Source organism: Dunckerocampus dactyliophorus, chromosome 12 (genome assembly GCF_027744805.1).
Source record: "Dunckerocampus dactyliophorus isolate RoL2022-P2 chromosome 12, RoL_Ddac_1.1, whole genome shotgun sequence".
NCBI classification, from domain to species: Eukaryota; Metazoa; Chordata; class Actinopteri; order Syngnathiformes; family Syngnathidae; genus Dunckerocampus; species Dunckerocampus dactyliophorus.
Genome location: NC_072830.1, coordinates 20,264,342 through 20,276,608, shown reverse-complemented (window position 1 = coordinate 20,276,608; position 12,267 = coordinate 20,264,342). Strand labels below are relative to the sequence as shown.

Genomic DNA, 12,267 nt, shown 5'->3' with positions numbered 1-12,267 from the left:
TTTTCATGATTGAATATTCTTAAGCTCAGCAGATGGCGCCATTGGACCATATTGAGGCAACGTGAACTTCACTCGCCCAGTAAAGGTTGGTATATGTGCAGCTAAGCCTATAATTTGCCATGCCAAGCCCGTATTTTGAGCTAAAGTGAAGTATCTTAGCAGGAAATTACTTGAATTTATACCCCATAAGGTACTGTCACAAAAGTGAGTACACACGCCAAACATTTCTTCATGGAATATCACTAAAGAAAGGTAGTCCGTGTACAGTTTAAAGAACAGTGTAAACTTACTGTACCCTCAAAATAACGACACAAACGTTAATTTGAAACTGCTGGCAACAAAAGTAATTACACACCTCATGAAAATGTCCAAATTATGTCAATATTTTGTGTGGATACCATTATTTTCCATTTTGCCTTAACTCTTGGGCATGGAGTTCACTAGAGCTTCACAGGTTTCCGCTGGAATCCTTTTTTAGGCCTTCCATGATGACATCATGGACACCTTGCAATCCACATATGGTCCAACACATTAACCCTCACCTTCTTTAGCAAGGCAGTGGTCATTTTGGAGGTGTGTTTGGGGTCCTCATGTTGAAACACTGCTCTGCAGCCCAGATTCTGAAGGGAGGGAATCATGCTCTGCTTCAGTATGTCACCATACATGTTGCCATTCATGTTTCTCTCAATGAACTGTGGTCCCCAGTGCCAGCAGCACTCATGCAGGCCCATGCCATGACACTGTGACCACCATGTCTGACTAGATTAGCCACTTTTCTTCTGAGATGACAGCCATGTAGACCCATTTGATGAACACTGGTGTACAGTCTGAGCACTGGCAGGCTGACCCCCAACCACTTAAACCTCTGCAGCACTCATACGTCTGTTTTCCAAACAACCTCTGCCTATGACACTGAGCATGTGCACTCAACTTCTTTGATGGACCATAGCAAGGCCTGTTCTGAGTGGAACTGTATGGTCTTGGCCACCGTGTTGCAGCTCGCTCTGTGTTGGCCATCTTATAACCTAGAACATCTTTATGTAGGGCAACCCCCCCCCCCCCCCCCCCACCTCACCACACACACACACACACACATCCCCCAAAAGTTCTTTGCCATCAAGTGCCATGTTGAACTTCCAGTGACAACTATGAAAGCATGTGAGAGCGATATCACCTAATTTACACACCTGCTCCCCAGTCGCAACTAAGACTCTAAAAGAGTCACATGAACCTGGGAACAAAAAATGGCGAATATGGCCCAATTTGCACAGTTTAACACAGGGGTGTACTCCCTTTCGTTGACAGGAGTTGAGACAATGCTTGTGTGTTGAGGGGACAGCAAATACTGTATACAGTTATCCCAGCTGTATATATACATACAGTATATGACTTGTACATATAAGTCAAACTCCTAATGAAGTTTAACAGCCACTTTTGTTCAGAGTAGTCCACCAATTAGTAAATGCCCACTTGCTGTTGTGCGCCCCATCTCCAGTGGGCCCCTCTGTAGCCTTCATGTTGCACAGTGGCTTTGCAGAGTAATTAAGTGCCCCAAAGATGAGCGTATTCATGAGTGCAGTGTAGTGGGATGTGTGAATTAGGCCTGAAAAACTTAATTTGGACTCACTGTGCCCACTGTACTCACTCACAGGGTACCCCCTGTTGTGGACTTAAACTGTGCCCTGAGTTATTGTCTTCATGTCGGTCTACAGTGTTTGCACAAAATGCACATTCTTCCGGCACTTTCCCAAGCCTTTCCACACTCCCTTATTTTGCCTTGAGAAAGCACTGACCTTAGCCACCAGGGCGCCATATGTGTGAGTCAATGAGTGTGTTTGTGCGTGTGTGTGTGTGTGTGTGTGTTGCATGCGCCTGGCACTATGCCTAGTGCCTTCCTCCTCATCACCAACACAGAGAGTTCTTCCAGTTGCAGGGTCTGAAAAGGCAACTTATCTGTTGGCTTGCATGTGGGAGGTGTTTACGTCACTCTGCAGCGAAAGAAAGAGTGAGAGATCTTCCTGAAGATTTTGTACCTTTTTTTTTTTTTCTCTCCCCCAGACCGTATCGCTTGTCAGTCTGCTTCCTTTCTGATACACTTGTGTGGAACGGCTTTTATATTTTTAACATCTTGGAAAATGTTGCTGCAAACCCAGCTGCTGCTTGCACGTAAGAATGTGTATCCCATTAACATCACTGCACTCTGACATTACCCGTTGTACATTAAAAGTCCCATGTTATACTTTTTAAAACAATTTAATTTCAGTGTCAGAGGTCCCACAATAGTGTACTGTAAGTGTCCCTGCCAAAATCCAGCATCGAGGCTGGTATTTATATAGTTTAAGTGTTTTTAGTAAGCCTCACTGGAAACACAACATTTTGTGTGGCTGTAGCTTTAATGCTAATGAGCTGCTTGTCTGACAGTGTAACTCCAAAAAGAGCTATTATGCTCTTTATTCGCTTTTTACATATACAGTCAAACTTGTCTATAGCGGCCACTAGAGGAAGACTGCAAAAGTGGCCGCTTAGACAGGTTTGACTGTACACCATTACGCCACACTTGTCCAATGTAAGCAAGCAGCGTTGAAAAATGGATGTGGTGGGCGTGACACGGGATGGGCTCATGTAGCTACGGGTGGGTCAGAGGTGGTATCAAGTCCACTAGTAAGGAAGGGTTTTTTCATGCATAATGCTGCGAAAACCCAAAATTTTAGAGTCAGCTGTTTGTCACAAAGACGGTTGTGGATGCTTGTTGTTATAATACATTTTACACAACCATCCCTTTCAGCCCAGTTTGTTGAGCCCCACACTTTTCCATGTTTTCTTCCTATTTGTGGAGACTACCAGTATTCCCTTACCTACGCTAGTGCTTGCTCATGTTTTAAGGTATACCTTTATTAGTCCTACAAGGAGAAATTCCAGATTATAATCGGCTTTATTTCATCTATATGAAAGTGTTGCTGATATTTTTACCATATGTCTATTTCGCCCAATAACTTCCTCAGGTAAGATGCAGAGAATCTCATGAAGCCGATCCTCTCATGTCCATTGTGTACATTTCCGGACTCCTCGGTTTAGAATATGCCATGCCACTGAGGTCACAGCTCCTTCATGCAAATCAAGGACCTTCGGTTCCTCAAGGGCCCTCTGTTCTGCTTGAGGGGAGGGGGGCTCACTGGCAAACTCCAGGCCCGAGGAAACACCAGCGGTTGTCAGGGAAGTTGTTGAGCAACAAGACCACCAACGTGTCATCCGATAAAGAAGGTACATTGTATGGATGGCCAGCTAAGAAGTTTTATGTCGAAAATGTGCCATGTGATCTTTATGTATCTGAACTGGTGTTTGCATCCCTCATCATCATCATCATCATCATGATCAGCAGTTGGTCATTTGGGTTCTGGTCTGGATCATCAAGCAGTTATCAGAACAAGCTTCATCACACTGTGATTCATCTACTTCATGGTGGGTAGGAGAAAATATTTACATTGTTATATTGCATCATTATCTCTAACAGTATACATTTCAGCAATCATTTTATTATAGCAACAATATAGAATTGAAACTTGGATATGATTTGGAGTAGTCAGTGTACAGCTTGTATAGCAGTGCCGGTCGACCTCGGGTTCCGGCGTTCTGTGTTATGGTTTTCATTGTTAAGGAACGTGCTTCTATAAATTGATTTAAAAAGGTAATTTTGGTTCGTAAACCCTAGACTTGCACTAGTTACAGCACGCGTGGCGGATGAATACACGCAGTGCAAGGATACTGTGTGTGCACCTCATTCTTGTGGTAAAGGTAACATCTTAAGGCAGTGCTTCTCAAGTTGTAGGGTGGGTCCCGGTCATCTGGCAGGGGGGACTTTCAATATTAGTGCAGTCCTGCCAACATGTATGAATTTGTCGTGAGTGAATGAATTTGAACATTTCCGTCCACCAGTGGGGGCCTGACAAAATTATTGAGAACCACTGTCTTAAGGTAACATTCTTATTTTTACTTTTGGCACTTCATTATGTCTCCCAAGTGTAAGGCATGCTCTTCTGGGGGCAGCACGTATAAGGAAAGTGAAAGTGAAGTGGAATTATTAGGGGTGCAACTGTTCGTTTTAATAGTGATTCGATTTGTATCACGATTTGTGGTTGCCGATACCATTAAATGACGATATTGGTTCATTTAGAACGATAGGATTCAGTAACTTTAAATCAATTCAGTAACTTATTAGCCAAAAATTCAACCAGTCTGACTGTGAAATAAATACCTGGATACTGGACAGTGCAGGTGAAGTTTCCTAGATTCCTGCAGTTTTTTTTGTAAGGGAATCGGGTATAAATTAATTATGGATATAAACAAACAAGTAAACAACAATTCATGGCAAATGCATTCACATTTTATTTGAATAAAGTGCAACCATCACTTCAGGTTGAATGAAATCAAGTCTGTGATTAATTCTGACAAAACATGACTCGACCTTGAATTTGATACCTCATTCGCTTCTTGACCCCAAGTGTTAAAGAAGTAAGAGCAGATTTTCATACCTTTCATACATTTGTTTTCAAAGTCAACAGAGAAGCCATTTACATTTTTTTTATCATCAAAAAGTCCAGGGAAGAAAATCAAGTGTCATTTCATGTACGCCTCACTGCACACGCCACACTAGCATTTTGTAAAATGCACGTACACAATAATTCCAGGGCAAAATTAACACATTTTGCTGATTTTAACAACAATTTCATCTGCAGATAGATATTAAAGTGAATTTCTATCCTACATACCTTTTATCTTGTCCTGGAGCTCCGATCCATGAGTTTGAAAGGCTTTAAGTCAGACTTAACGTTTGAAGCACTCGTATAACTCGATGTGGTCCAACACTATATAAAGTACATATACAAAGTACGGGTATAAATCCAGTATAAAGCGTGGCGTCTAGAGTCACTCTTTACAGGACAAAAACTCACGAACTTGTGCTCTTTGGAAAGGACATGTCGGCTTCGTTTAGGAGTTCAATAACAGGTCTGCTATCATAGACGACTAAGAAAATTTTAAAATATTCACATTTGAGAGGCTGAAATCATAGGATATTTACATATTTAAATACAAAAATGATTACCAAAATAGTTGTCGATTTAATTGGGTAATCGATTAACCATCGATTAATTGTTGCAGCTCCATTTAGGACTTAATTTAAGTATCGATTACTGTAAAACTGAACTTACGTCACAATCTAGGAATGAAATTCATTCGTAACTCGAAGATTTGTTATCCACTGAAAATGACTCAACACACACAAGTTGGGAAGGTTTTTTTTAAATTTTATTTTCAAATGCAAATTTTGACGGATATGATTGAGGTCTGGAGGAAACCTACATGGTCACTCTACGCTTCCTCACCAAGGCTCTTGTCAGCTTTGGAAAACTACCACGCGACCCACTTCACAATGTCACAGTACATGGCGGAATTTATGATTCCCTCAATGAACCGCAGCCCCCCCAGTGTCGAGAGCACTCATGCAGCCCCAGACCATGCCACAGCCACCATGCTTGACTGTACACAATTATCTTGGTAGTCACTTATGTTGCCAGATATTTACTGCAGATAATGGCCGTGTCTTGACTCATTTTCAGTGGATTGTAAATGTACACTAGTATACAAGCTGCACACTGACTACTCCAAAGTATATCCACGTTTCTCAGGAGTGCAAATGTGACTTGTCTTGAAGCTAAGTTTGCAGCTCACACAGACAAAAAGAGAGAGAGGAACTTTTGTCAGCGTTGGGAATCTTCCGGACAAGAGCTGAAAGACGGATATTCCCTGCCTGAGGACACACCCTCCATGCTCTCTTTCTCTCCCTCTTTTCTCTCATTGTTTCTCACGCTGGGCCGCCGCCAGGCTTCGTATCTAGTTGACAAATGACCAGCAGTCGACCCCCTTTTTGGATGAGGAGGTGCACAAAGAAGACGAACTTTTTATCCTTTTAATAGACACAGAAATTGGATGTGGGAATCGATACATACAGGATTTGTCGATTGGTTGTCGGGGGTTTGATTAATCAGCCTCAAATAGGAGGAGGAGAGAGTGTGTGTCGCCTAATTGGGATGAGAGTTCAAGTCAAGTGAGCCGCCAGATTGGATCTTTAAAGCCTCTTAAAGAAAGGACCGTAGCCGCGCTCTTGTGGCGGTGCGTTCGCGGACACACACGGGTCTGACACCTTACCGGCCGAGGAGGTGCAGGTGTGGTGGGCGGTGGGCGATCAGTCCAAGCAGGGATGAAGTAACGCGGGCCATAGAGGAAGTGTCCGAGATTTGGGTCGGAACAGGAGGAGAGGGTCTCCTCGCCTCCACGCAGGGATGGAGCAAGGCACAAGTCGCTTGGAGCCCAGGAGCGCCAACGGGAGAAGGAGTGACCGACACCCGGGTATCCTCCACCTGCCGCGGACTGTGTTTTTCCTCGTCGCGTTCACCGTGCAACCACAGGTAAGCCGATGATTAAGTGCTATTTCCGGCTCCACTTAAAGCAGCTGACTTTTAACACTTGTTCAGTTGTGTATACACTGTATATGGATACAACACCATATTACCACACTGTCCCCCCTTTCTCTCTCTTTGTGCTGCCCACCTGTTGTTTCAATCCAGTCAACCATAGTAATCGCATGGTTGCAAACATGATGATGAAATCACTTGGTAACATATTTTATGTGACAAAAAATGCACATTATATGCTTCATGACTGTTTCATACGTCCTTCAGTTGAATTAACAGGAGGTGCTGTATGTTTATAGCAGTGCATCTCACCCTTTGTAAAGATAAATTAACAGTATGTTTGTTATTTGGGTCAGAAAAGAGCATTATTGTCTTTCTTAAGGTAGAATCTGTTCCACGGCTCTTGTATTGGGTCTCATTAAACTGAGTACTGAATTTTGCTGCTTGATGCATCATCATCAATTTACATGTACACATGTTGGACGCCATATTACTTTAGTGCAGGTGTTGCAGAGCTTTATAAGAAAAAAAACTGTATAGAAGTATTAATGCAGTAACACAACACTGACTTTATGCTCTACAGCTGTCAAGGATGCCTGTGATGTGAGGTAGCCCGTGTGTGTGTGTGTGTGTGTGTGTGTGTGTGTGTGTGTGTGCACTCACATATGTCTGTGTAATACAAGCGTGTTTTATTAACACTAAACACACATCAAGCATCTGTGTAGTCCTGGGTGTGTGCAGAGACCCCCGGGCCACAGCCGAGCAAACTATGGGGCGTGTGAATGTTCGGGCAGCACTGTGTGTGTGTGTCCACGGCTGAGCAGCAACACACTCCACTCCCTGCATTCTCTGACCACACACACACACACACAGCCTCTTGAGGTGGATCATCAATAGATGCCCACGGAAGCTAACGTGACTTCCAGCTGTCGTTGTAGAAATGTTGGATCAGGCTCAGTTTGTTGCATCCAAAAATGTAATGAGGTGTCATATTTCTGCAGGTTATGACTATGAGTAGGATTTGAGTCAATCTTCAAAAGGGGAGCATGTAATATGTAAGACTTTAGGAGAGATGGTATGATGTATGGATTTAATGATTCATTTTAATGACGATTTGATTCGTATCATGATTCATGGTTGCCGATATACGATTCAGGGACGATATTGGTTCATTTAGAACGATACGATCCGAAACGATTCAGTAACTTTAAATTGATTCATAGCTTTTTATCCAAAAATTCAACCAGTCTGACTGTGAAATAAATACCTGGATACTGGACAGTGCAGGTGAAGTGTCTTAAAGGCCCACAGTTTTTTTTTTGTATGGGAATCAGGTATAAATTAATTATGGATATAAACAAACAAGTAAACAACAATTAATGGCAAATGCATTCACATTTTATTTGAATAAAGTGCAACCAACACTTGGGGTTGAATTAACAGGAGGTTAAGCTTTTCTTCTCTCATTTTCAATACTCAATACATTTTCAAAAAAAGTACAGTAAGTGCAGCCAACATTTCAATAGTAGGTTTACCTGCTGCTTCTGCTTTAGTTTTTCAACATAAAAATAATACGATATTAATGTCAAAATAATAATCTTAAGGTTGAATTAACAGTAGGTTTACCCGCTACTTGCTACTGCAAGAGGTGCCGACGGTCAGCATTACGTGAAATCCCATAGCGCCTTAATAGGTGGTTGGAGACATTTGTCGTGTTGCCATGGTGTTGTACTTGACCTTTACATTAATGTGTCTTCTGTTGTTGTTGCTTAATTTATTGGTATTTATGTTTCTGATGTTCTTATTCATTTTCTTGTTTTTCTTTCTTTCTTTTTCTGGGAGAATGAACAGAACAAGAATTTCATTGCATAGCAAACTACCTGTTTTACTGTGCATATGACAATAAAACTCTTGAATCTTGAATATCCTACAAATAGCGAGCGACTTATTTAGAACATCTCCCTCTTTGCAAAAGCCAAAATATTTCCACACACCGGACCGTAATGGTAGCTTAATTATTAATCGCTCGCCGGCTCGTCTTCTGCCATCCGCCATGCTACGAGTTGTTGTCTGCTGGCGCGTGGCGATGACATCACAGACAGGCAGACTGAATTGAGTAACGTTTAATGTCTTTATCATTAAAGTGCTAAAAAACACACACATCCATGTAAAGCCCGCTGTGCTTAAATCCAATGCTTTATTTCCTAGTATTGATGCAATCGATTGATTACCTTTTAAAAGATGTTAGATCGATGAATGGCAACTTGCCAAAGACATATGCATCATAGGAATATAAATCACTGTATTAGATGAATTGTTACACCCATGCTAGACACCATCCTGTAAGACAGTGGTCACCTTTTTGAGACCAAAATCCTCCTGCGCACTGTCGCCTGTGCGTTCATGTGTATGTGACAAAGACGCTCGCATCCTCGGTGTACGAGGCGAGCGGGTGTACTAGTGTACCTCCAGCAGGGTTTTGGGGACTGGACTCTTTGCGGGGGCTTGCAGGTTGCTGCCTGGCTAGCGGCGAGGCGTATACGGGCGTGTTCAGTGGACAAAATGCGTGCCTGTTGGTCGCTTTCCGGGAGGTGAGGGCACTGAGGTGATAATACTCTTTTTTTCAAATGTTCTCACAATCGACCGGCAAACTCCCAAAGATTGACTAGTAGGGTTGTCGACCCCTGCTGTAAGATTTTATTGCTAAAGTCTTTCTTCGGTTGTTAAAATTGGTCAGTTGCCCTTTCACACAGACGGTGCAAAACTGCAGCATCTAGCTCCTTTCACACCGCCTATTAAAGCTGGGAATGATGGAACTGTTCCCCCTGAATTTTCTGGCTTTGGACATAAGATATACAAGTGGGATGGTGGCTGTTTTAAGGGGTGTTCTGCTATGTCGGGACCTGACTGTGCCACGTCTACCCCTTTCACACTGCCTGTTAAAGTTTTTGGCGCTGAAAACAGTATTGGCATAAACAGGAGCCATCGGTTCATATCGGTATCAGTTTTTCTGCCTATAATGATATCGGCGCGTGAGTAATGACATACACAGCAACAAACTAGCTCTGTATGTTCACAGTCTGGAATTATTTCCAAGTTTTGCCTTTTCATTGTAAATAAGCAATTTCCAATGAATGTAAAGTGGTGCTTATGCGAGGGGGGAGTACGGCACCTTCTAATCTGTTTTGTTCATGCTGCGTTCATGCGTGACGTGCTGAATGAATAATTTATCTGATTGTACTACAAAATTATATCAGTTACTTTTCATCTTTTATTTTTCACATTTTAAAAAACAATCATAAAAACTACATAAATAATAAGTAAAGTGCACAGCGACCGAAATGACCGGTCTTTCAATGCCATGAACTCCATCATTTTCCTCATAACAGTGTAAGCTTATTTTTTTAATGACACCCTTAATTTTTTACCACAAGTAAACAGCATGTGAAGCACAGCGCTCTTATTTTGACGTCTGGAAGTGTGTTGTGTTGAGAAGGTCCCTTGACTGTTGCTAAAGAGACGGGCTGTGTACAGTACATGAATAAAGATGCCTCCTGTAGCTGTGGCCCCCTTGTCCTTTATTTACTCTGAACTTTCACAACATCAGTGGGCATCCTGAAATCCTCGGTTACAGTAGCTTTGCTAATTTTCACAGCTCATAGGCGCTAACAGCGGGCCGCTGCCTGGCTCTTTGCTACAGCTAGCTTTAGCTTCAGCCTTTGCTGGATTGCTAGCTGCCAGTCTGGCAGAGCAAAAGGGTATGGTGGCTGACTCTCAGACATTTGCAGAGGTAGGTAAGATCTGTAGATAAGATCGGTTTCATACGTAATTATCGGCCGATTGGGGATACCCCAAAATTAAGGAAATTGGCGCCAGCCAATCGGCTTGCCAATCAATCGGTGCATGCTTAGTCAATATACTGGATATCGGCAAGAAAGCCAATTTCGAGCATCTCCAGTTTTTACTTCAAAGTCCTGCCTCTCCTACTGTATATATATTACCTACTTTTTATCTTTTCTGTTCATTCTTGTGTTACTGGCATTTGTTATGGAAAGCAAGGGAAGAATTTCCTTGCTGTGCATATGATAATAAACAAGGTTATTGTATCTTATCTCTTGTATTTACACCATTTATGCAACTGTACTGATTCCAAATCCATCTGCTCGTTCAAAGATGAACACTTTTGTGTAGGTGGTTACTAGGAGATTTCACAATGGGCTCCTGTTTGAAACATCTGGCTTTACTTGTAACCCACTTCAGTCATTCACACAGATGCCGTAATGCAAGGAGTGGCCTTTGGATTGTTGTTGTTTGTTTTGTTTTTTTGTTTCGGTCATGTTTTTGGGTACAGTGCGGAAATGGCTGGCATCTCTTGTCTCTGGTTAGATTGAGTGTTGAAATACCGGAATGCCGGGAACGACTCGGACACAGACAGGAGAGGAGGAGGAAGAAAGGAGGGTGTAGAGTGATGGGCACCACTATATCCCCACCGGCCTTTTGATGTAGATGTCTTTAACCCCCCATAGATTTGCCCCCTGGACCACTGATCCCTCGATTTCATCTCCCAGCAGCTCTGGGACAGGAGCAGGATGGGGCTTATGTAGCAATATAGTCGCTTGTCAGAGTAGTGGTACCCTTTAAAGGTATTGGTACATTATTGTAGATCAGGGCTATTCAACAAAATGATACTGCATGTCTCTGTCATATCTTAAAACTTCATGAATAGAGTCAAAACAGCAGTGTAAGATCTTATATATGACAGGAGGGCTCAGTGGTTTTGAGAAATCTACTGTAAAAATGCAATTGGTGGTCATACATGAGTACTGTTCTCTTCTTAAGAATCTACTGCGAAAGTGGTAGTCAAAAATACAGTATATGGAATGAATGCTGTGCTGTTTTTAAGGATCTACTGCAAAAACACGAGTCAAAGATCCTCTATATGACAGGGGAGATGTGCTGTTCAGGGAAATCGGCTGCAAAAGGTTTGATGGTTGAATAGCTCTGGTATAGACTCTGCATTGACAGAATTGGGCTTTATTGAAGGTTTGATGCTGTGGTTCAAATGCCGGTCTGCAGCTGACACACACCATCATTTGTTTGTGTATGACGTTTTGCCATGGACAACACTGTGGGCGTGGGGGGCGATTATGGCTCTTAATGAGCTGTCTTTAGTTCAGTGTTGCGCAAGAATGCTTCGCGTAAATAAATGGGCTTTATTACTCAGTGGCGTTTTGATGGCAAACAGAGATAACTTCATGTTTTTTTAAGCCACTGTTGTCAGCCAAAGCAGTTGGTTCACCCCTGGCAGACCGATTACACCCCTAAACAAGCACTCACGCACACACGCACGCACACACACACACACCTGACCCTTCTGCTTTCAGACTCTCAGGGGGTCTTGTTAACTCTTGACTGAGTGTGTGCACGTGTGTGTGTGTGTGTGCGTGTGTGTGTGTCCTCCACCCACTCATTTCCAACCATTAGGGTGAATGAAAGGAAGAATGGTGACAGAGAAAATAGTCAGAGGAATGAGAAATGACAGGAGGCACATTACAGCTTGTTCCGATGTAGAGAGAAGAGGAGGCGGAGGAGGAGAAACTGCTCTCCTCCTCCTCCTCCCTTGACAGGAGAGTGCAAAATACACCGGGAGTGGCCGTGACACGCAGGAGGAGAAAAGAAAAGAGATCAAAATGAAAAGATAATCAAAGGATTATTGCACAGGAGCTTGAAGTCTTTCTACCAATATTCCCTCTCACTTTGCTGAACGACTGATATACAGTATGCTGGTGTGAAGCAT

The 12,267-nt window shown here is 42.7% G+C and overlaps 1 protein-coding gene across 5 annotated transcripts in view; it reads left to right on the top strand.

The window, feature by feature from the left end:
- Nucleotides 1-66: 66 nt before the first annotated feature.
- Nucleotides 67-12,267, top strand: part of LOC129191312 (protein jagged-1) — a 46,974-nt gene continuing 34,773 nt past the window's right edge. The window contains exons 1-5 of one of the 5 annotated variants that reach the window (XM_054794544.1): nucleotides 67-85; nucleotides 2,059-2,166; nucleotides 3,003-3,261; nucleotides 3,380-3,459; nucleotides 5,711-6,464. In XM_054794544.1, coding sequence (XP_054650519.1) covers nucleotides 6,339-6,464 — 126 coding nt within the window. In that variant the 5' untranslated portion in view covers nucleotides 67-85; nucleotides 2,059-2,166; nucleotides 3,003-3,261; nucleotides 3,380-3,459; nucleotides 5,711-6,338. Of the gene's footprint in view, nucleotides 86-2,058; nucleotides 2,167-3,002; nucleotides 3,262-3,376; nucleotides 3,464-5,067; nucleotides 6,465-12,267 lie in introns of those variants that run through there. The other 4 variants (XM_054794543.1, XM_054794542.1, XM_054794541.1 and 1 more) reach the window with 4 other exon arrangements.